At 50.5% G+C, this 24,748-nt stretch overlaps 1 protein-coding gene across 4 annotated transcripts in view; it reads left to right on the forward strand.

The window, feature by feature from the left end:
• The window catches only part of NUMA1 (nuclear mitotic apparatus protein 1), a 74,325-nt gene that overhangs the window by 31,259 nt on the left and 18,318 nt on the right, over positions 1–24,748 (forward strand). For all 4 annotated transcript variants that reach the window (XM_054015935.1, XM_054015934.1, XM_054015937.1 and 1 more), the window contains 12 exons: positions 6,193–6,265; positions 8,014–8,099; positions 12,288–12,367; positions 13,245–13,327; positions 13,836–13,916; positions 14,510–14,594; positions 15,809–15,938; positions 16,569–16,726; positions 17,943–18,060; positions 19,224–19,341; positions 22,940–23,080; positions 23,889–24,011. In XM_054015935.1, coding sequence (XP_053871910.1) covers positions 6,224–6,265; positions 8,014–8,099; positions 12,288–12,367; positions 13,245–13,327; positions 13,836–13,916; positions 14,510–14,594; positions 15,809–15,938; positions 16,569–16,726; positions 17,943–18,060; positions 19,224–19,341; positions 22,940–23,080; positions 23,889–24,011 — 1,245 coding nt within the window. In that variant the 5' untranslated portion in view covers positions 6,193–6,223. The remainder of the gene's footprint in view (positions 1–6,192; positions 6,266–8,013; positions 8,100–12,287; positions 12,368–13,244; positions 13,328–13,835; positions 13,917–14,509; positions 14,595–15,808; positions 15,939–16,568; positions 16,727–17,942; positions 18,061–19,223; positions 19,342–22,939; positions 23,081–23,888; positions 24,012–24,748) is intronic.

The following is a 24,748-nucleotide window of genomic DNA, read 5'->3' on the forward strand; positions in this document are numbered from 1 at the left end:
CCCTTCTTCCTTATGTGGCTAGAAGGTTTAATCCTCCGGCTGGTGGGTGTCTGAACTTCCTCTGAGCTCTGGTTATAACCACTTCTTCCCCCTCCCCAAATCTGAGTGGTGGCCCCCTTAGCCATCCGGTCTCCTTCAGCTCTGTACTGTAGTGCCTAGTATTACGCACGTTTTATCTGCGTTCGTTCTCTGCTGTGCTGTAACAGTGTGGCAACCCCACAGGAAGCAAAGGTCGCTGCGCTGCCGATGAGCTGCCATTAACCAAGTGAGACTGGGGTAAAGAGGCAGGCGACTCCAACGTGCTAGTAATAGGCTGTGGCACTGGGGGCGGGGGGTCTCCTCTGCTGGTGCTTACTGCAGCTTCCCCGGCTGGAGTTCTGCGAATTGGCATCCGAAGTCTGGGAGTTCGATTTCATCCCCTCCAGCTGGTGGTTTGTGTTGGCTCCAGCCACCAGAAGGAAATGGATCTGGCAGCTCTAAAAGTGACTGGCTCTTAGCACACACTTCATGGTATATGCCAGAGGTAGGAGTACAGCAGTGCGGTGGCGCTAGGGACGGGGTATCTCCCCTCCCTCCCAGGACAGCACTGGTGCTGCTGCTGCGATTCCCCAGAAAGAGTTAACAGGAGACCATGGAGAGGAGCAAGGGGAGGAGTTTCTTATCATGGTGTTTGAAATGTGAGAAGGGCCCAACACAGGAGCCCTTTCATCTCTCCAGAGAACAAGCCTCCCCAGCTCTCTCCGGAGCACCTCTTTCCAGGGAATCTGACCAATTTTGAGTGGTTTTTCTCTCTCCCTGAAGGAGTCTGATTCTTCCAAAGAAACCCAGGCAAGGAAGAGAACCTGAAGAACCTTAAAGGGTGTGTTTTAAAGCGCTGCCTTGGAAGCTTTTTAGGGGTGGGAGGCTCAGACGTGGCTAAGGAAAGTCAGAGATGTGCAGGTCTTAGCTTTCAGCTCATGCCACAGCAAAGCCTTTAGCATGCTCCGCTGGGTGCATTTCCACAGGCATGTCTCTTGGGCGTGGCTTTCCTGGGATTTCAGAGGTAAGGGGAGGAGCCTGGGTCCCAGGAGCTCCTGATCTCTGGCCAGCACTTGCTGAAGCTAGAGTTCGTAGGCACGGTGCTGATTTCAGAGTAATTCATTAACCTTGCTCGCCTAGCTTAGGAGGACCATTGGCCAGGATCATCCCTGGCAGGTGCGAACCAGGCTCTGTGAACACCAAGAGGTTCTTGCTGACACTTCCCTCCAGTTCGACTCCACCCGTGACGGAGCGAGAATGCTAGTGCAGACGAGGCCTTGGGGTCCATGGAGTTTCACCAGGGAGAGATTTAGCCTAGTACACGGAAGCCTGTGATCGTGCTCACTACAACTCTACAATCCGTTCCTTCCTCGGTCGTTGTTCCCTCCGATGTTTCAGTGCAACCCTGGGGAGGAGGGAATCTCTCTTTTCAGATGAGATTTGAAAGGGAGGTCTTGACAACTTGCGGTCACTACGAGAGTGTCCTAGCTAGTGTCTGGTTTGGTTAATTACATTCTGCTGACCTAAATTCCCTCTGCAGTTCCAACTGGCTACAGTGTTCTGCTGCCTTTCCTGACCTCTGGATTGTGTGGCGTATTGCCCTGTGCTGTTAGACCGCTGTGTTTTGCCCCTTTGGTGGTTGCGTTTCAGCAAAGGGGGAAATAATCCCGACGTGCTCTTTGCCTGCCTTACCAGGCTGCTGTGAAGCACCGAATTGCTCCCGCCTCTCCTGAAGCCTGGCTAACATTCAAAGGCCTCAGAGTTGAGCCACGCTTTGCTTGGTTTCAGCTTAGCAGTTCATTTTTAGATCTTCTCCGGGTTTTCCTGGGATCCTGCTCTCTTCCAGATAGAGCAGCGTTGAGGAGGGCCATCACCCAAGCAGAATCAGCTGCTGCTGAGGGGTTGCCAGCTCCTAAGCTGAGAGCCTGCTGGAGTAAAGAGAAATCCTCCCTCTGCTGTGATCTAGCAAAGCGGGGGGGGGGGGGGGGAGGAGAGAAACAGAACCAGCCATTTAGTGGGGGAGGGGTGGGTAGGAAGAACCAGAAGTGGCTGCTGCTAGCATCTATGCTGGATGCTGTTAGAAGCCCCCCTTCCACCCCCCGTAGCGTCCCCCAGTGGGCTCTCAGTCTCAGCAACGGGTGTGGGGCGAAGAGGCTGCCTTCGGGGCGAAGGATGGGAGACCGCAGCTGCCGCTAGCCGTGAAGGAAACCTGGCAGTCTGCTGCAGAACAGGTCGTTTTAGGCCTTTATGCCACTGACTCGAGGGACGGATCTGATGGGGAAACTGACTCCCCCTCCTTCTCCTGATGGTGGAGCCTTGGCTTTAAACGTTCAGGGTGGGTGGGGAGGAGCTGGTCTGAGATGCAGGTCTCTAAGGACCAAGCCGCTTGGCTGAAAGGCGATCTAGAACCCTGGCTTGCTGTAGCCGTCTCTGGGGTCTGAATGAGGACGTCCAGCACCGTAGCATGCACTGACAGAATGACTTTCCATCGCATTTCACAAACATCAGCTACTCCTTGCGATCCCCCTGGGAATCAGACAGGCTCTAGCCCCACTGCCCAGATGGGGAGATGAAGGCAGAGTGTTTTCAAGGCCAGAGGAAGAGCTGGTGTCAGAGCTGGGTTAGAAATTGGGAGTCTTTGACCCCAGTTCTCTGTTTAGTCCTGTACCTACTGCTGTCAATGGAGCTGCTCCTCAGAGTGGCAGTGAAGTGGGGGTCAGACAAAACGTAGGAGTTGAAACAGAAGGCACTGTAATGATTAGGGGGCGAAGGGGGGTGCTGGGGAACAGGGCTAGTCTAAAAATGCTCGGTCTGTGCCTTACTGAGTTACAGTGGCAAGTCCGGGTTCTGAGTGGGGACAGCACACGCCTTTGGGTACTGAAATACTCCAGTGTTTGGACTTGTCCAAGATGTGGTAATGACGCTTCTCCGCTAGTCTCGGGCCATACAAAGGGAAGTGCCTGGGGGGATCCAGGGCAGCCCTGCTTGTGGTCCTTCGGACTGTGTTATAATTCGACGACTCCTGCCCCTACCGTAGTGCTTGTACTTTAGCAGATGTCAGAGTAGCAGCCGTGTTAGTCTGTATCCGCAAAAAGAACAGGAGTACTTGTGGCACCTTAGAGATTAACACATTTATTTGAGCGTAAGCTTTCATGGGCTACAGCCCACTTCTTCGGATCCATAGAATGGAACATCTATTGAGGATATATATATATATACACACACATACAGAGAGCATGAACAGGTGGGAGTTGTCTTACCAACTCTGAGAGGCCAATTAAGTAAGAGAAAAAACTTTTGAAGTGATAATCAAGCTAGCCCAGTACAGACAGGTTGATAAGAAGTGTGAGAATACTTACATGGGGAGATAGATTCAATGTTTGTAATGGCTCAGCCGTTCCCAGTCTCTGTTCAAGCCTAAATTGATTGTATCTAGTTTGCATATCAATTCAAGTTCAGCAGTTTCTCGTTGGAGTCTGTTTTTGAAGCTTTTCTGTTGCAAAATTGCCACCCGCAGGTCTGTTAGTGAGTGACCAGACAGGTTAAAGTGTTCTCCTACTGGTTTTTGAATGTTATGATTCCTGATGTCAGATTTGTGTCCATTTATTCTTTTGCGTAGAGACTGTCCGGTTTGGCCAGTGTACATGGCAGAGGGGCATTGCTGGCACATGATGGCATATATCACATTAGTTGGGGGGCTGTCTGTAAGCGAGGACAGGTCTGTCTCCCAAGATCTGTGAGAGTGAGGGATCATCTTTCAGGATAGGTTGTAGATCTCTGATGATGCGCTGGAGAGGTTTTAGTTGGGGGCTGAAGGTGACAGCTAGTGGTGTTCTGTTATTTTCTTTGTTGGGCCTGTCTTGCAGGAGGTGACTTCTGGGTATTCGTCTGGCTCGGTCAATCTGTTTTTTCACTTCAGCAGGTGGTTACTGTAGTTTTAAGAATGCTTGATAGAGATCTTGTAGGTGCTTGTCTCTGTCTGAGGGATTGGAGCAAATGCGGTTATATCTTAGAGCTTGGCTGTAGAGAATGGATCATGTGGTGCCTCCTGGATGGAAGCTGGAGGCATATAGGTAAGTATAGCGGTCAGTAGGTTTCCGGTATAGGGTGGTATTTATGTGACCATCGCTTATTAGCACAGTAGTGTCCAGGAAATGGACCACTTTTGTGGATTGATCTAAGCTGAGGTTGATGGTGGGATTTCAAATTATTGAAATCATGGTGAAATTCCTCAAGGGCTTCTTTTCCATGGGTCCAGATGATGAAGATGTCATCAATGTAGCGCAAGTAGAGTAGGGGCGTTAGGGGACGAGAGCTAAGGAAGCGTTGTTTTAAGTCAGCCATAAAAATGTTGGCATACTGTGGGGCCATGTGGATACCCATAGCAGTGCCACTGACTTGAAGGTATATGTTGTCCCCAAATGTGAAATAGTTGTGGGTGAGGACAAAGTTATCTTAGCAGAAGATCCCACAGCCCCGAGGAGATTAGTTCCTTGTTTGGAACCCCGGTGCTCCCCCCCCCAAGAGCCAGAGGAGGTGGCACCAAATGCTGTGGGGAAGGAGGAGACCCCGCAAATGGCTGCTAAATCTTAACTGGTGGCTAGTTTGGAACCTGATTCTGTAAATGGATATGGAGGGTTAAATCCAGGCCTACTGTAACTCCAATTCGTGCTTACAGCAGGGCTGGATCTGGCTGATAGAGCGCCGAGTAAATCTCTCTGGTCTCCCCATCACCGTGGCATTCACCACCTGCTCCCCACATCAACAGTGGGGAGACACCTTTAACCTAGAACCCCAGCTCTCTGCATAACTTACAATGCCCAACAAAGATTAATGTGCTGTGACGTTATTGACATAATCTGGGACCATATAGAACATGGTTGCAACCATGGTCCTGTAGTGGCACCAAATCTTGTATAAAGGGGATCAAACGAGGTGTCTAAGACAAGGTTATGGTTGGCTGGTTATGATTATGCTGTCTGTGTGCATATATCATTTTTTGTATTTAAAGTTTTATAAGTATTGGCTCTATACTGTCTGTATTTCAAAATTATGCTGTGCTTCTGGGTGACACCCCAGACAAGTTGGTGTCAGCTCCGACTAGCCTGCTTGATGGCCCATTAAGGACCATCAGCTATACAATGGATCCATTGAGAGAAGGCAGATACACCTTGTAACTCAAAGTATGCAGGGACTTGCCCAGGTGACTCCAGACTCCATTTTGCTGTAATTTTCCCCAGTAAGAACAAAGAGATGTTCTTATACCTGGAAAAGACTATCCAGCGCCCAGCACGATGGGACTCTGATATTGGTCAGTATCTAGACACTACTGTAATAAAATTTATTATGCCACAGAGAGAACAGCTTGGGGAAGTGACATAAACACACTGTAGAACTTTGAATGGCTTTCAGCTGAGATGTAAACTTCAGGCCCTGACCTCTCTTAGACAACATAGGTCCAAGGCATTTTTTAATTGGTATCTGAGCAGTGTTTCGACTCGGAGACTTAGGTCCTCAGACTACTACTTCACTGAGCATTCAGGTGGATGTGGCATTCTTTGCTACTCCTCCTAAACAGTTGTAACATCGTTGTGTGTGGCAGAAATCCATCTGTTCTACCCCAGAGGTGGCTGCACTTGTAAGCTGGATAAAGTGATTCCCCCGGACTAGTTCATAAGGAAGCTTGAGATTTTTCAGGATGAAAGGTGCTAAATAAATATCTGACAATACACAGTAGCAGGGGTCTGGGAGGGATAGCTCAGTGGTTTGAGCATTGGCCTGCTAAACCCAGGGTTGTGAGTTCAATCCTTGAGGGGGCCATTTAGGGATTTGGGGATTTAGTTGGGGATTGGTCCTGCTTTGAGGAGGGGTTTGGACTAGATGATCTCCTGAGGTCCCTTCCAACCCTGATATTCTATGATTCTAAGCCAGGAGACCTGGGATGTATTTGGCTCTACCACAGCAGAGCCACTTAACCTCTGTCTTCCTGCCAGTGAATTGAGATACTGTCTTACTACTTCTGTAAAATGTGCTGAGATACTCAGAGGAAAGGGGCTACAGAAGCCTTTCATTAGTTCCTCTCTTACTCGAATCAATGTTCGGTGCTCGTTGTGCATGAATCTGCACGTTCCATTCAGGCTTTAACTACTTTTTTTTTTTTCTTGTCCCTTTTAGGTTTGGAGGGTAACCTGGCAGCGTCACAAAGATGTCTCTTCACGCTACGAGGGCCAGTGCTCTCCTGGCCTGGGTAAAGTGTTCATGCCTTACTTCTGCGTGCCTTGTAGTATGAGTGGATAGGCTCTTCTCCCCTTGGTGCAAGGCCTTCTTAATTGCTCCTGCTTCTTTGAGCATCCACTTCTCCCTGGGGATGTGGGTAGAGTGGGGAACCTCCTCTGCAGTACTGAACAGGGATCAACCATTCGAGTGAATGCAGTTGGATGGGCACTGGTGGGTCTGGAGCCTTTGTGCCTTGTGTTGTAACCTTCTGGGCTGCTCTCTGTAAGGCTCTGAGTTCTACAGATTTGACCGGGCAGTGGGAGGAGGGTGTTTGCTCACAATTCCTGTGAATGAGTACAGTAACTCCTCGCTTAACGTTGTAGTTGTAGTTCTGTTCCTGAAAAATGCGACTTTTAAACGAAATGATGTGAAGCGAATTCAGCTTCCCCATAAGAATTAATGTAAATGGGGTGTGTGTGTTAGGTTTCAGGGAAATTTTTTTTGCTGGACGTGTGTGTGTGTGTGTGCGCACACTCTATAAGTTTTAAACAAACAATTTAATACTGTCCACAGCAATGATGATTGTGAAGCTTGGTTGAGGTGGTGGAGTCAGAAGGTGGGATATTTCCCAGGGAATGCCTTACTGCTAAATGATGAACTAGCACTCGGCTGAGCCCTCAAGTGTTAACACGTTGTTGTTAATGTAGCTTCACACTCTACAAGGCAGCACGAATGGAGGGAGGGGGAGACAGCATAGTGGAGAGAGACAGAGACGCACACCATGTGTGTGAGTGACAGAGAGACCTACATTGCCACTTTAAGTACACTGACCGCACTCTACGTACATTGCCTTTTTAAGTAGATCAGCAAGTTGAGACAGCAGCTGCTGCCAGCAGGTTCCCTCCGAACTGAGACGTGTTGTGTTGTGTCCCCTCCCCCTCTCCCCCCCCCCGCACTCTGTGGAGATGGGTTAAAGGAGCGGGGGGGCAGGGGAACACCCTGACAGGCTCCTGGGAGCAGCTCCAAGGCAGAATGCAGGAGCAGCACACAGCAGTGGGGGGAGGGACAGCTGAACTGCCGGCAATTGATAGCCTGCTGGGCGACTGCCGTACAGGGAACTGAAGGGAGCTGATGGGGGGCTGCCGGCCAACCCTGGTTCCAAGCCCCCACCAGCTCACTCCAATGGGCTGCTCTTCCTGCAAGCAGTGGACAAAGCAGGCTGCTGCCAAACAATGTTATAAGGAAGCATTGCGCAGCTTTAAACGAGCATGTTCCCTAATTGATCAGCAACGTGACACGGTTAACTGGGACGACGTTCAGTGAGGAGTTACTGTAACTGGAAACACTGGGCCCAGTGAGTCCCGCCTTGGAAACTTGCCCTAAAACCAGTGCAGGGGCCACGTGGCTAAAGCACAGCGGGAGGCCAGCAGGGACTTGCTCTGGGGTTTCTTACTGTGCAACTGACCCGACTCTGTCCGGTCAGTCTAGTTGTAAATGAGGCAGAATGTCCTTAGCAAACTTTATGCTGCCTCTGAGCATCTCTGGGGAAACGCATTATGAATGAGGCCCATGTTAGTGTCTTGTCTTTGGCTGTGTGACTGTCTCGTCACAGAGCGCAGGAGTCGTATTGGACATCCAGCTTCAGGGCTTGAATTGGACCAGCTCCTGCCCTAGAATCTAAGCTTTCAAGGCCAAGGTCACCCAGTCAGTCACTGGCAGAGCTGGGCGACGTGCTTGGTAGCGGGTTCCTAGTTTTTGACTGCCCTGTCCTGTCCCCAGGTGAACAGCCTGAAGGTCGACAATCCCCTGAGTGATCTGTCACAGCTCCGGGACTGCAGTGTCTTCCTCAAGATCATCGACAAAGTGTGAGTGGAAGCAACTACAGAGTTTCCCTTCGAACTGCCTTGCTGGTCTCCAGCCAAGAATTAGAGGGTTTTAGGCTGCTACCCATCACCGTAATATCTGAGCACTGAGCCTATCTGCCATGGGAAAGGCCAGTGGGTCCCGAGCCGGCCTCTCAGCTGGGGAGCATTAGGGAGAGTCCCCTGGAGGTCTGATGGGAAAGGTGTGGCTGTTACCCTGGTTCCTTGGTGCACTGTGCTCTCAAGTCCCCCGTTCTGCTGCCTGTTTGCTTTTCATTCACAGTCGTTTTTTCTGGTTGCAATTCCGGCTGCCCCAGCACTGAAGTACCTCCCTCACAGCGGGAGAGTTTGAATCCCCTGCACCTTGGTTCCTTAGGTTATTACAAATCCAGTCCCTTCTAAAATGGAGTCTGTCGCCGTGCTTACGAACCCTGTGAAACTGCAGTTCTGTCCTGGGAAGCAGCATGACACGGGGGGGAGGCGCACAGTACTGACTGTGCCTCCGGTACTTCAGCATCAATCCTCTTGGTGTACGCTTTTCACAAAATGATCACTCCATGTTTGACTTCTTAGCCCTCCCTCAAGGGAAACCTGCACAACACCTTCAGCAGACGAGCCTGGGAGCTTAAATTCCAACCTTTGCTAGACACTAAACATGATGGACTCCATAAAGGCACTGGATTTATGGCTCATTACAACAACCCATAATCCACTAACCCCCCCTTTGCCCTAGACTGCAGAGGGAGTTAGCTGCCCACTTCACCTGGAACGATCTCTTGCAAGGCATGTTAACTCTTTATGCTTAACAATCCGTTCCCCCTTGTATTTAGCCGTGACACTGAGTGTCTTTCCCAGACCTGAAGAAGAGCTCTGTATAAGCTTATCTCTCTCACCGATAGAAGTTGGTCTCATACAAGATAATTACCCCCATCTCCACCTTGTCTCTCTAATATCCTGTGACCAACACAGCTCCACCGACCCAACAAACAGAGTCAAAGGTGGCTTTTCTAACTGGCAGCCCTGCAGGCTCCCCGGGAAAGAAGCAGGGTCCTTTCTTTCTCAGACACTGCTCCGCAGTTAAGGTTCTGCTGGCCAAATCCTGCCTACAGTGACACCTATGCAGCTCAGTTGCCTTCGTCAGGGCCGCGCAGGTGTAACCAGGGACAGAATTTGGTCCTGCAGTTGGAACTCTGGTAACTCCTCTAATGATGCACCATCCACAATCGAGTCCAGCTCACCCTCCCGTAGCTGTTGGCTCTGAAGGGCTAATGGGAGTGTTTCCCCCACAAGGGCACACTCTTCGTTTACCCTTCCGGGCGCTCCAGGCATAAGCCTGCGAAGTTTGGCACCCCAACCCTTTACCCAGTTCCTAGGGGTCAGGACCTAAACTTCTACAGGTTTGCAGGGCCTTTTGCTAGTGAAAGAGCTTTATCCAGTAATATTCTTAGCAGTTCCCAAAACCGAATACACACACTAAGCATACAGTGCTCGCCACTCCCAATAAGGCAGCTAAACTTTTCCTGGTGGCCAGTTAGGATCAGGTTGTCTGGGGCTCCTCCAGCTTCTGCATGATGTGGTTGGCAAGGTGCTGAGGTCTGGCAGCTCTGATCTTGGGCTGTGTCCTGCAGTTGGTTCCCAAAGAACTTCCTTTTGGACCCCAGTTTATATAGTGAAACTTGAGTCCTACTTCGCTCTACCTTAACCAAAGTACTACAACATCATTCTCTGTCCAATCGTAAGATACTGCGAAACAATTCTTTACCCAGTCATACCCCACCACATTAGTTGATTTAAATCTTGCAAAATTAGCTATGCAACAGACAAACAATCAAAGAACCAGACAAACAAGCGAGAAATAGGGACCGTAAAGGCAAAACAATAAAGTACACATTTCACAACCACAACTGTTGATAAGTGATTCCTTGCCAGACAGTTGAAGATCTGGTTCTTTGTCTGGCGATGGTGGGTATTATTAGGACAGGAGTGCCTTCTTAACAGCCCAGTATTACATCGTTTTGATGGAATGTGAGGATGTGACTTTCTACTTTTTAGCTGATAGTTGCTGATGTCCTAATGTGGCTGCAGAAAAAGGCCTCAGACCTTTCAGGTGTCAAAGCTGCTAAACTCCTCCTCCTTGCTGAAATTGACACTGGTGATGCTGGAATCGCACAGGACAGCTCTGTGCAATAAATAGGTGCCGCGTCCCATAGACGCTCCTTACTTACCCGTTCCAAGGCTGGGAGCTCCCCTGTCAATGCTACTTGGAAGGGAGTAACTTGGGGAAGCCCTGGCAGTGGTGAGGCAGTTCTCCAGCACAGTGCCAGGCTCCTCCTCCCAGTGCCTGCCTTGCTGCCCCCTGGGAATGCCAGGTTTGCTTCTGTGTATCTGCAGGATTGAGGAATTTCCCCCCACACACACACACAATCGCAAAGGGCTCTGTATTCATTTCCATAAGTGAGGGGTGCAGAGACCTGTGGGGGAGGAAGTGGTGTTACTCTGGGGAATGGGTTTGTAGGAGTAGCTCTTTTGGGAGCAGTGTTTATTGGCTGCGAGTTGGAGTGATCGTGTCAAACATAATGGAAGCTGAAATAGTAGAACTGAGCATGCGCCAGGATTTAGTTCTATGTGATTATTGAACTAGAAAAGGAGTCCCTGGTAGGAGAGGGTGCAGTGAGACTCATTCACATTCAGACATGGCACTGCATTTCAAATCCTTCCTTCAGGAGTCTTTGTGGAAGCCTGTGATCTATAATTATCTCTCGTACTGCATAAGGAGAGCCCGCTCTCGAGCTGGGCTCTGATTGTGTTGGGGGTGTGGAGGAAGGAGCTGCCTGCAAGGGATATATTTAGTCAGCCCTGGTTAATCTCCTTCATCTCTAACTCAGATCAACAAAGGAGCAGCGCAAGGAGCATGGGCTGTATGTACTGATTGGGCCTGGCGGTAGTACAGGATCATAAAGGGGGGCGATTTGCCGGGGAACTCTCTGAAGTATGAGGAGACTGGTTCGAAAATCCCGGAGTGCTGACGCGCCACATGCAGATTACAAAATTCCAAATGCAAAATCAGCATCCAACATTCTGTTTCGCTACCGGCCAAGCCGCTGAGTTCAAGGACCTCCGGTTTCCCCTGCAAGGGCCGAGGATGTCAGACAAGCCTGACGCTAGCAAGGGTTGCAGACGTGTGAGCAATTCGCGCATGAGCTAATGCAATCGACTCTTGTAGGGGAAACGTGGCATCTTGAACTGGGCCTTGGCAGTTAACTCCCAATTCCCCTTCTTAAAAATTTGGTGCAATTTTTAAATGCAACTATTTAAGACTGTAAAAAGTAAGAGAGAGTCCTGTGGCACCTTATAGACTAACCTGGCTACCCCTCTGATACTTTTACACCAAGCCTGCATTCAGTCTTAGATAGAGTGCATCTCCACTGCCTCCTACTGGTGTTTGCAGGTGCATTTCTGTGTCCAAATTTGGCCCGTAATCTGTTCATGTTTGGGTTCTTAACACAAACCTCCTTTAAAGCACCAGAACGGTCAGACCCACGTGACCAGCTCGGAGCCATTCCAGCAGAGCTGTGTACCACAAATAGAGACGCTTCCAAAGCTTTCCAGGTAGCAAGAGGCACTTTCCACACTAGATCCTATTGTGGAGCTGTGTGTAAACGGTTCTAATCGGCGAGCTGCTTCCCACCAGGTTAGAAAGAGCTGTAGGGGTGGGGTGCACTCTTTAAATCCACTGCGTCATTCATTTAGTGGAGAAATACATATTTGAGAGCTCCCTCTGCTGGCTAGTCCACCGCAGTAACATTAATTTCCAGAGCTGTGCTGTCCGGCTGGTTCACAAATAAGGAAATAAACAAAACCACGTGAATGTCAAGCTCCTGCCCAAACAGGGAGGGGCGGGTCTGTGTTTACCAGTTGGACCTAGTTGGAATCTGGGGTGGCGATCAAGAAGCGATTGTGTTTCATGGAGGTGGTCAGGGGCTCCAGCCAGTCTTGTCAGGTCTGTAACCTGCTTGATGTGGGTGGACTCCACGATCTTGGCTGGGCTTGTTACTCGAGCTGACACAGGAAACCGGCGAGGCCTGTGGTCTACTGCATAGCAGCCAGCCTGTCTGTATTAAAGCAACACCCCCTGTATAAGCAGCATCTGCCTCACTTGAGTATCAGAGTAACCCGTGTGCACTCTTTCAGCCATGGCTCTGCGGAGGGACGGTCTGTTCTGCAGCAGCCCTTGCCGGAGAGGATCGAGTTCATCCGGAGCTTTCTACAGAGTAAGAATCTCGCAGCTGTGTCTGAGCTCACCACCTCCCCTGCATGTTCCACCCCTGTGGTTGTGGCCTAATTCCAGGTTCTTCTAGGTAGAATAGGTCAGGCTCAGGGTCATCAATGTACCCTTGGATGTAAGTAGTGCTACCCTGAATCCATGGCATCAAGCGGGAGTACTTCTCGTGGGCACCTGCAAACGCACATCCTAGAGGCATCCTGCCGGGCAGGCTTCCAGAGGCGAGGGTGATGGTGGGCTCCAATGGCCAGTGCCAAACACAAGGTGTTAATGTTTGGTGTTCTAATGCCACCTGACCCTCTGAGGGGCTGGACCTTTGGGACGTGTCAGTGACGCCTTGTGCCTCAGCCAAACCCAGCTGGAAACCCTGTGCCGGCTAGCTGCTGAACTGAATAGCCCCAGGGGACGTGGGGACTGAGCTGAGAGTTGATGGTTTGCAGGGAGCCGGTGGTAGAAGACTAAAGGGAACAGAGGGATCCCAAAGGTGGTGCGGGGGAGTTTAATTGGAGGAGTGGGTTGCAGGAAGCACACTAAAGGGTGAAGCAGAGGAGTTTTTGGCAGGGGATGGCTGGGTTACCGTTGCTCTAGATATGAGGCCTGACTCTGTCAGTGGGCCTGCTGTCATGTTTCATAGTGCCTATGGAGTGAAGGCAGAGATTCCCTTCTCCCAGGGTTTCAGATCAGTGGTGTCTTGTTTACGTGGCCCCTCACTCTAATGGTGGGTGAGTAGGGGCTGGGGTGGGAGGTTGGCCCACAATGGCGTTGGACACGGAAGATGAGGGAGGAGACCCGAGGTCCAGACTAGTCCATCCCCCAAGGGTCAGCACAAGCATGTGTGCCTAGAACTCTCTGGATTCTCGTTGCAGAGCACTGCAAGCACAAGTCAACTATGGAAAGCCCCGTGTCCATACCGAAACTCTTGGAGGGAGAGGAACTGGAGCTGGCCAAGGTACCTGTCTTCGCACCTGGACCAGCACTCAGTAAAGACAGGCCTATCCGGGGATGGCAAGTCTTATGGGATCTTCAGTGTCACAGCCATCCTATCTAAACTTGGTCCTAACAGGGACCCCGTAGCCCCCTGAAGAACGTATGCACTCCAAGGGGTACAGAGTGCAAGGTGGAGGTTCCAGTGCACTGGGGAGTTCCTGGTTGGAGAGGAACAGCTTAGCACTTCCTTCCCCTCCCAGATCCACTCTGTGAAGGGCATCTCAACCCGCCCCTTGTTCCAGAGCGCTTGGGGTCCGAATCTTAGCGGGATTGAGAACTCTGGGCAGGGGATCCTGCCAGATGCCCCTGAGCGAAGGGGTGAATATCTCCGGTGTCTCCAGACACATCTCTCCCGGCAGCCTGGTAAAGGCAGCAAGGCAGCACTGCTGGGATAGTGGAGTGACTCTGCATTTGGATGTGTGATTGTGAGGCGTGTTTCGCCTTTGTGACGCTGCAGTGTCTGTTTCCAGGTGACCATGCTGCTCCTGTACCACGCCTCCATGAGCACCAAAAGCTCCAGGGACTGGAACGAATTTGAATACAAAATCCAGGTAGCCCTCGCCAGCTGCATGCGGACTCCTGCTATAGGCTTTTGCATGACGTCCCCCTTCCTCTGCTGCAATCCGGTTCCCGGTTGGGTTCTCCCTACAGCCACTGCCCAAGCAATGGGCTGGCCTTGTGGCTAAGGCTTGGGGTGCTAGTCCCATCTCTGCCATTGAGTTGCAGTGTGCCCTTGGGTGAGTCACTTCACCTTGGTTCCATCATCTGGAAAATGGGGCTAATAATGACCTGTTTCACTAAGGTGTAGAGATGGATGGTCTCCAAGGAGGCATCTTTCTCCTTCTCCCCTTCCAGTGGATCCACAAACCCCTGTTGTTGGTGGATAGACTTGGATATGGATTCTGTGTTTCAATGCATGGAGAAAGACCCCCCTCAGATTTGGCCAGGCTTTAACTTCTGGGTCACAGTGTCAGCTCCCCAATACTTCCCCTTCCCGGCACGACAGATTGGGGTATGGGGAGCTGGCATAACTACTGAACTGCCTTCCCAGTGCTTGCACCGTCGCTAAGCAACAGCTGCTCCTTTTGAGGACAGGGGCTGCAGCCACCGCATATCTGCTAACACTGATGGGTCTGTGTCTCAGGCTGAGCTGGCGACGGTCCTCAAGTTCGTGCTTGACAACGAAGAGAGCCTGAATGAGAACCTGGAGCTCTTCCTGCAGAAGAAAGGTGAGTGCTTTGTGTACGAAGGGTTAAAAGCAATGAATCGTTCAGGCTGGCTTGGATGGAGTCACCTAACCCAAAATAGCATGCACTGCTGGCACCAAAGCTAAATGAGCAGCCAGGCCCTGGGTAGGGGGCAGTAGTCGTTGGACGTAATGTCAACACCATGCTGGCATATCTCCAGAGCCTCACTAGGTCTGAAGGTTAATAGAAAGTGATTGGCCTGGATGATGAGAGCAGTGAGAACTGTTCCTGAATGCCCCAAGCGTTTGGCACCGTCCTCCACTTCTGTAACCCCCCCCATGTTAATGCTGTTGCTTCTAGTCAGTAAGGGAAACGTTTTCTAGCAGCATGAAAACTGAAGGGCTGAAACTAACCAGCTGCTGCAGTTCAAGAGAGAAGTAGATGCAGTGCAGACTTCCCCAAATGGTTCTGATGCAAGCCCGTGATGCAAGACGGAGCCCTCAGATGGCAGGGTCTGCCACGCACGGGCACGACTCCATGTATGCGCTCTGTTCTAGTGACCGCTCCTTTCCCCGGGATCTTGCACTGATGTATAATGCTTCTACGGGGCCTGTCTTCTCGGGGAGAGTCTCTCTCCTTGTGCTGCAACAGCGCAGGCCACAGCTACCAAATCTTCAGAGAAGTGGCGCCGTCTGTATTCTCAAAACCAGAGTTCTTGGCTGCCACAATAACAGGCAATATAGAAATCCTTGACACAGCTAAGCGCTTGGTCTCTGGCCGGCTCTGAAAAGAATAGGCTGTTCTGCACAGGCATCTCACGTTCTGGTGGATCCCAACCGTTTTGCAAACAGCACAACCTACAGTGCGTCTAAAAGGCAGCCACCTCTGGGGAGGTAGCTAGACGGGATGCCCGCAGCACAGCAGTGGGGGAAGGGGATGTTTTGCCTCAGCCACCAAAGCAGGCAGGGTAAACCCCTTACTCTTGGGTTCCCATGTAGAGCGACAAGACCGCGTGGGGAGGAGGGTTTTAAGGCCTTACTCTTGGGTTCCCATGTAGAGCGACAAGACCGCGTGGGGAGGAGGGTTTTAAGGCCTTATCTGGATACCCTACAGTAACCTGTTTGGAAGGATGAAGGGCTGGGCTGACCTGTGGTTCCTAGAAATGTAGATATTTCAAACATGAGGCTTTATGCTTCGAAGCCGTCCCCTCTGGCACTACAGCAGGTAACTCAGGGTCTCGCGTTTGCTCTCCCCAGTGCCGCTTTCATCCTCCAGCATCTCCAGCACCAGCTCCGAGGAGCAGTCTCCCGTGTTCTCCCGCCAGCAAAAGCGAGAGGTGCGCTTCCTGGAGCTGCAGAAGATCGCCTCCTCATCCAGCATGAACAAGTACGTCCTCAGCCTTCCTGGGGATCCTGGCTTTCAGGGGGGCAGCCCAGCTTTAACGGCGTCCTGGGGCCCGAGGGCAGCGTGTCTGCTCAGCAGATAAAAACTCCTTCCTGAGTTGGGCCTTTCCTATTGCAAACCTCTCCTGTTCAGTACAGGAGCACAGGCATTGCCAGATCAGCTCAAACCACTGGTCCGTTTAGCCCAGTGTCCTGTCGCTGATCGCCAGGAAACCAAGCGCATCCCCCTGAAGCAGCAAGTTCTGAGATTCTGATCAGTCTGTCCCCATGGCAAAGGCCAGTCGGCAGCATCTTGTGAAAGGCTGGGAGAGCAGCAGAGATCAGAGTTCCTCACACTCTGGTGACTGACTGCAGTGTAAAGGGAGATTGAAGGGACTTGGTCCTGGAGTGAAGGTATTTACACACACGCACACACGCCTGAGCCCCGTTCAGTGCGTGGGGTTGAAGTAAGGGTCCTCCTTTTCACACTGGTGTACAATACTGAGTGGTCACTGCGATAGACATTGTTACCATAACAGGTCTGAGATTCTGCTAAGGAGTAAGTGTGAGGTGACTGCTCCACCTTCTCTGGCCTGTGGTATCAGGTGTTGTATGGCTGGTGCTTTCTTTACAGCTTCCTTCCTGTCTCGCCCGCCTCCCCCATGGGCGACATCATGCAGACCCCGCAGTTCCAACTGAGACGGCTGAAGAAGCAGCTGGCAGACGAGAGGGAAAACCGGGATGAGCTGGAACTGGAACTGACAGAGAACCGCAAACTCCTCACAGAGAAGGGTCAGTAGCTCTCGGCGTGATCGGGGGGGGGAGGGGGTGTGTGTTTCTGGCTGACAGTGTATATTGGTGCACCCCCTTCCTGCTGCAAGTACCGCCAAGCCCACGGTGTTGGTGCAGTGGGTCAGTCTGGTTGGAGGCTGAAGGCTTGCAAAGTCTTGAGCATCTCTGCTCTCCAGTGTTGGAATATAAACTTGTTTTAACAAAGCACGGAGATTCAAGCCAGTAGCAAGTAAGTACTGGAAACAAATGATTACGTATAAAATAAATCATAACATGCAGTCTAGAGCGTAGACTTAATTAACTGGATATCTTTATAGTTAATAAAATATCGCTCATCCCCAAATCCTTGCAGTGTTGTACAGCCTGGCTGGTTGTGATTCCCCTTTCATGAAGCAAACACACGAACAGTTTGCCTCCTAGGTAGAGGGTCCTGTGTCTCCTTGCATCCCCCGATATACCCTAACGATCCTTTTGTCTTTAGTCACAAACAGCCCGACACCCGCTGATTGGGTTTTTTCCTTGTAGGATTTGCAATCGTTAGACCAGTATTCGGCTTAGTATGCAAACAGGCCTCCATTGTAAGACATACAATATGCACATAGCCAGAGACAGAGATAAGCAACTGTTGCCTCCTAGCTGAAAAAAACCTGTCTGAGGTTTATCACCTCCTGGTGGCCTACCTTAACTCCAGGATTTTAAGAACATACTTTTCAGTGTAGATACATAACTCCTTAAATATCATCCACAGAGACCTCACATGCCACCCGTTGGAGAACTGTTATGCATATATCTGACCCAGGGGATCCCTGTAAAAACCCTGATCCCAAGGGATCCAATGGTCACATGCGGGTTCCCCCCGTCCAAGTTCTGACCGGAGCAAATAGGCGACGCTGCACGGTCTGTATTTGCAATGAGCTCAATATCTTGGCGGTTTCTCTGTTGGCTACGTGGCTCTGCATGATGGTGGTTCCCCCTGCTACGTTACCAGCAACAAAAACTCGCTCCAGCACAGCCATGCGAGTAATCGGACTCCTCCTGGGTCTGGGAGTCAAGCAGCAGCTGCAGGCCATGCTCGGGGCACCCCTAGTATGATCCGTGCTGGCTGGGACGGGGTTTGTGGTGTGGATGCTCACCCATCAGGAAGTGGACTAAGGTCCAGCTTGTCCTTTAGGCTTCCAGCCGGCTAGTAACAGCGGCTTCTCTTCCTCCTCCCCAGAGACTCAAATCACCATGATGCAGCAACGGATCGACCGCCTGACTCTTCTCAATGAGAGACAGACTGCTGATCAGCTGGAGCCAAAGCCGCTGGAAGAGCTGCAGGAAAAGAACGAAAGGTAACTCCTCCGAAGCAGCGTCTTTCTACTAGGGCTCCTGCTAGGCTGGTGCCCAGGGCTTGTGGGTCCCTCAGATCGGTGTGACCCATCATTTAGCTAATGCATGGGCCAAGTGTGATTAGAAAATGTCGCCTGACACCCTACTCTGCATCCTCTGCTATGGGGGTTGGTCCTGCTTGGAGCAGGGGGTTGGACTAGATGACCTCCTGAGGTCCCTTCCAACCCTGATAGTCTATGATAATGCAGGCCCATAGAAGTACCGTAGATAGATAAAATAGTCCATATTGTTGGAGTCTGTGGGCTCTGTTGTAATCTCCCCGATACCAGGGAGGAGGTGGATCTCTGCCACTGTGTAGTTTTAGTGTCTCTGTTCCTTGGACTGCTCGTGAGCACTCACGCATACATGTGCTGTAATCAGACTCGCGCTGGCTCTGTGGGGAGGACCTGGGTACTCACCAAACTCCAAGACTACCGTTGTCTTCCTGTCCTGCCAGAAAACTGGTCCTCAGAGATTGCGCAGCAGCTCCTCAGCGGGCGTAAATTGGTGTTGACTTACCCCAGTTGTAGCTCTAGGGAGTGATGCGCGGTTCCATGAACAGCACCTTCTCCCTTTGCGGGGCATGCACCATCCCTCCAGGGTGACCAGAGAGAGGGAGACAAGGCTAGTGACTGTGTTCCCAGACTCCATGGCATGCTGCCTCGTCTCTGAAGTCCTGGCAGAAGCTGCTCACTCTGCAATGGCACATTTAGGCTGAGGAAGTAACGGAGAAATCTGTCTTGCTTCAGCCTGGAAAGGGTGATCCCTGCCGGGGTGTCTACCAGGTGGAATCCTGCAGCAGCCTCTAAGCTTCCCCTTCAGAGTAGACATGAAACGTTCCATGGAGGTCTGAACATAGGGCAAAGCAAAGGTCGATCTCCATTCGAGACTTGGTGGCCGGGCATAGTCTGGCTGTGGGGCTGGGAGACAGGAACTCTGAGTCCTAAACCAGGCTCTGACCTTTTATTGTGACATCGAGGTGCCAAGAGAATACGGGATGTGCCTCGTTTCCCCATCAGCGTCCTCAGGAGGATTAAGTGACGCTGTCTGAGAGCAGCTTCCCAGCTCCTCTCTCAAGTCGCTCTTCTGCTAGGCAGACGGTGTAACGCCACCTCCTCTCCCACAGCTTGATCCTGCGTCTGCACGAGGCTCTAAAGCAATGCCAGGACCTGAAGACTGAAAAAGGCCAGATGGACCGAAAAATCAACCAGCTCTCCGAGGAGAACGGGGACCTCTCATTCAAGGTACGGGGCACCCCTTCTTCCACCCGGTAATGGTACAAACCATTGCAGTCAGAGCATGGGGTAGCATCAGCAACAGCTTTGCATCTGTACTGTAGCTGCATTTATAATGGCTAGTTTTATACCAGGCCCGTGTTTTGGCCTGACCTTGCCCTGACAGTGATGTCTGAGAGTAAATTTGCCGTCCTTCATTTGAATCTGCTGGTACTGGACGCTTTGCCATTCAGCTCCTTTTTATAAAACGTTCCTGTTAGTAAGGAAGGGTTGGCAGCGTAGGTTGCGTTCAACTGACCCCTCCGGAATGATGCTTTCGGGGAAGAACGTGGGCCGGGTGTTGCGATGAGATGGGAAGGAAGAAGGGTCTGGTGATGGTAAAGCCGTGGACTGGGATTCACGAGTTACCAGCTCTGCCACCCGCTTCCTGAGTGACTTAAACTACCCTGCACCTCCATTCCCGGTCTGCAAACTGTGGCTAACACTGATCTCGTTACGCTTGTTTTTTGTTTTCGTTTAGATAATTCCCTTTCTTTTATTTTCACTTCTTTTAGGGTATTTTTTGAGAATGTCTAACTGCCTTTGGACCCCAGTGGCCAGTATTTTTTATTTATTCGTTTTTTGTTCAGATACACGGAGTTTCTCATGCAGTGTGGCGTTCTCCTCCTGGCAGCTAGCCAAGCGAAGGAATGCCTCATTGCGTGCTTCCCACAATAACCAGAATGCAGCCGAGTCTCTCTTTATCGGGGCCGATGGCCTGTAGACCAACAGCTATTTTGCCAATCTATCTTCCAAATCCACTCTAGTATGGACATCGGGTAATGCTTGTGCAGTCCATGGGCTGCGCCCAAACTTTTGCAAAATTGTCTTAAAAGGAGTAATTTCCTGTATGAATGGCAATTTTTTCTGCTCTTTTTGAACTTTGTTTTTAGGGGACTCCTTTCGCCTAAACATATTTCTTTATGAATTTCTTTTACCTTTACTTTTTTGTGCCCATGCTCGTGCTGGGACTTACAAAACACAAAAGTCTATACCCACTAAAAACTCTGCCTGACAGAGCAGGAGGGGGAAATGCTAAGCCCCTTCCTTTTGCGCTCGATCCTGCTACGACCGAGGGTATATTCCCCTATGCAGTTTTTTCCCGACAGACAGGTAGAACCGAGGACTCTAATTCTCCCCCTTATGGCCTGGCACCTCTACGACTGGGGCTGTATATACCTAGACAGTTTATATATCTTATCTGTATAGTTTTCCCCGATTGATGGGTCGGAGCGAGGACTCTAATCCTTCCCCTATTGCCTGGCACTTCTGCAACCGGGGGTGTGCACGCCTGAATGATTGATCACTTTATACGTATGAGCAAAAAGAACGAGGAGTACTTGTGGCATCTAAGAGACCGAACACATTTATTTGAGCATAAGCTTTCATGGGCTAATGCTCGAATCATAGAACAAGGTTGGAAGGGACCTCAGGAGGTTATCTAGTCCAACCCCCTGTTCAAAGCAGGACCAATCCCACTAAATCATCCCAGCCACAGCTTTGTCAAGCCTGACCTTAAAAACCTTTAAGGAAGGAGATTCCACCACCTCCCTAGGTAACCCATTCCAGTGCTTCACCACCCTCCTAGTGAAAAAGTTTTTCCTAATGTCCAACCTAAATCTCCTACAATGCAACTTGAGACCATTACTTCTTGTTCTGTCATTTGGTACCACTGAGAACAGTCTAGATCCATCCTCTTTGGAACCCCCTTTCAGGTAGTTGAAAGGAGCTATCAAATCCCCCCTCATTCTTCTCTTCTGGAGACTAAACAATCCCAGTTCCCTCAGCCTCTCCTCATAAGTCATGTGCTCCAGCCCCCTAATGATTTTTGTTGCCCTTCGCTGGACTCTTTCCAATTTTTCCACATCCTTCTTGTAGTGTGGGGCCCAAAACTGTACACAGTACTCCAGATGAGGCCTCACCAATGCCAAATAGAGGGGAATGATCACGTCCCTCGATCTGCTGACAATGCTCCTACTTATACAGTCTAAAATGCCGTTAGCCTTCTTGGCAACAAGGGCACACTGTCGACTCATATCCAGCTTCTCGTCCACTGTAACTCCTAGGTCCTTTTCTGCAGAACTGCTGCCTAGCCACTCGGTCCCTAGTCTGTAACAGTGAATGGGATTCTTCCGTCCTAAGTGCAGGACTCTGCACTTGTCCTTGTTGAACCTCATCAGATTTTTTTTGGCCCAATCCTCCAATTTGTCTAGGACTAAATTTGTTAGTCTCTAAGGTGCCACAAGTACCCCTCGTACTTTTTGCTGATACAGACTAACACAGCTACCACTCTGAAACCTTTCTATGTATGGTATACCTTTTAGCAATATTTAGCAGTATTTTCAACAATTACAGTGCATGTCTTACCCCTTTCGCAATTCTCCACCAAAAATGATACGCTTATAAGAAGCACATGGGATCTTTTTCAGGGGAAAAGGCAATACGTCACGTTTATTGAAGATACAATTAGCCTATGCATTCAATCACACCACACACACACTGTCCCGCCAGTCGATGTTATAGTTACCAGTCCAGAGTCTGGATCCATCTAGTGGCCAGCTAGGTTGATCACGGGTGGGAAGGAGCCGGGTTCAGTCAGTCGCAACACGATGCTCCGGGGAAGTCTTGGCAGGATGAACCCAAAGTTTCATAGCAAGGCACCCTGTTTATATAGTGATTTTCCTTTATTGGGACCAATGAGTTTTGCACCATCATGCTATAATCAATTGTTTGACGAGTGCTTGTTTCCTTAAATTGTCCTCATTCTTTATCTTGTTCTTTTATTAAGTTCCTTAGGGAGTTATCCTAGGCTGGTTTTGATCACAGCTATCCCGTCCCCGTTGATGAGTACCTGTCTCCTTTTTAGAATCATCAATCTGCCCTCCTCTGACATTTCAATAGGGGCATGTTGCAGCCTCCTGGTGCCCTTGCGTCTGTCTCCAGTTCCTTCCTAGACCATCTGGTTCAGCGATGTCTTTCACCCTTATTTTTTAACACACCCATTCCTCATTCACACACAAAACAATTAATTTACACAGAACATTTTGAACAGGAACATCAAGTTGCAATGCAAAAGCAAACAATCACGGCATTCTTTTACTGACTTCAAAATGCTAAACCTACCACAAAATGGTGACCCTCAAAGATCTGTTCCTGCCTTGAAATCAGTCCAGACACAAATGATGCATCTCTACCAATGGGCCCTTAGGCCATTCCTTTCTGCTATTCAAAAAGGGGGGCTGGCAGGATATGATCAAATCCTACCTCAATACCTTTAATACATGCTACGTTATTATCTCCGTATTTTTTATTTTTCATTCTAAATTATACAAAATACAAACCTAAAATCCGACTACTACAATCTCCCTCCCGGTGGGATTGAGAGGATGACCGTGTGTGTGCAAGGCTGCCGGATACAGCAGTGCCAGGGGGCATGCAGACGTTGGGAAATAATCCCCTGCATGCCGCTGAGTATGTGGCTCTTGTGTCGAGGAAGGCTGAGCTGAACACCTGCTCCGCGTGCACTTGATAACCAGGCGGTGTTTGGGCGTCTTTCATTTTGGTCCAGCTGCGGGAGTTCGCCAGCCACTTGATGCAGCTGCAAGAGGCTTTGAACGAGCTCTCCGAGGAACACAATGCGGCACTGGTGGAGTCAGGGGAGAAACAAGCCCACCTGGAGACCGAGCTCCACACCACCCTCCACGAGAAGGTAGAGAACGTTGTGCGGTACGCCCGACAGAACCAGGCAGTTCCTCTACATCAGAAGCCCTACGGGGTGGGTGATCGGGACCCAGCACGCCGAACCAATCCTCGGGGCTAAGGAGTAGTGTGGAGGCAGCTTGTCTGTCTCTGAGGGAGGCGTGCCTTGTGTGGATCAGCAGTAATACCAACGCACAGTTGTGCGGAGCGTTGGCTACGAGTCCTTTCTGTCCCGGTGAGAAAAGAGGTCAGCAGTGCAGAGCGTGAAGGGTGGTGGGGGTCTGGAATCCCAGCAGTAGGAAGAGGAGCCTTGGAGCGCCAGACAAGGATGCAGGGCGCGTTATCAGCTAGGGTGAGAAGTTTGCTGCTGCAAGTGGAGACCAGAGAAGCACCAAAAACGATCAGAGGTTTGAGAAAACCCGACCTGTTAGGAAAGGTTAAAAAACCTGGTCTTGAGAGAACTAAACTGAGGGGGGCACCTGATAAGTCTTGGTACATTAAGGGCTGTTATAAAGAGGACAGTGATCATTTGTTCTGCCTGTTAGGAAGATTTTCCTAAGCTCTAACCTAACTCTCAGGGAAGTTAAGTTCTGCAATAGGCTTCCAAGGGAGGTTGTGGAATCTCCATCACTGGAGGTTTGTAAGAACAGGTTAGGCAAACACCTGCCAGGGATGTTCCAGGTTTCTTTGGTCCTGCCTCTGGACAGGGGGGTAGACACTATGACCATTTCAAGGTCCCTTCTAGTGCCACATTTCTATGATTGTTTGTTCCCCTTCCACTTTTGCTACGTTCCTCACTCTTGTGTCTTGTTCCCCAGAAATGCTTGGAAGAGAAGATGGAGATTCTGCAGGGGAAGATCTCTCTGCTGGAAGACCAGCTGACAAAGCTGGGGGAGAGTGCCACGCAGGAGAAAGGAGAGGTTATGGGGGACATCCTGAAGGTATGGCTTCTTGCACAAGTCAAAGAAGGAACTACAGTGGAAGCAAGTGCAGAGGACTTCAGAAAAATGCCCTGATATATTGAGGAAAGCAGAGCACAGGAAGCCCTGCCTAAATCTGTGTGTCCGTAGAGATTCATAACCAGCCCCTTGTTGAAATGGGGTCTGCAGCCAGCACAGCAGCAAGAAACTAAGGAGCTGAACGCTTGCATGCTGAGGAGAACCCCAGTCCCTTTGAGAGTGATTCTCCATTTCCCAGCTCAGAAGTCACTGACAGCGCTTCTGACTTACCGAGCAGCATTGGCAGGGACATCTTTCTCCCGGCTGGGCAGGGGGAGTGGTAGAAGGGTGAGGCACCCCTGGTTATGGAGGGAGGCTGAAACAAAGATGGCTAAGCTACAGTTCTCTCCTGCTGCTGGGCATGGTGAGGGAGAGAGATTCCCAAGCACGATCCCTTTCTGCATAGTACGTATTTCAGAGGGGGGCTCCTGATGTGCTCGCTGGCTGCTGTGGTCTCCTGTTACCCTATAGCGGCGGTGCTGGCAGAGGTCTCAGCTCAGTAAAGGCAGTTTTCTCTCTGGAGCATGGCAATGGTGGGAGAACTAAAAAACACACAGGAGCCAGGTAGAGTTAACGAGCGTTGGGTTTGCCATGCATGTGCTGCAGCTCGGGGGAGGAAGAGCTAGCAGCTCTCTGTGGGGCAGACGTGTCTAGATCTCCTGAACTGTTGTGGAATACCG

This window comes from Malaclemys terrapin, chromosome 1 (genome assembly GCF_027887155.1).
Source record: "Malaclemys terrapin pileata isolate rMalTer1 chromosome 1, rMalTer1.hap1, whole genome shotgun sequence".
Classification (NCBI taxonomy): Eukaryota; Metazoa; Chordata; order Testudines; family Emydidae; genus Malaclemys; species Malaclemys terrapin.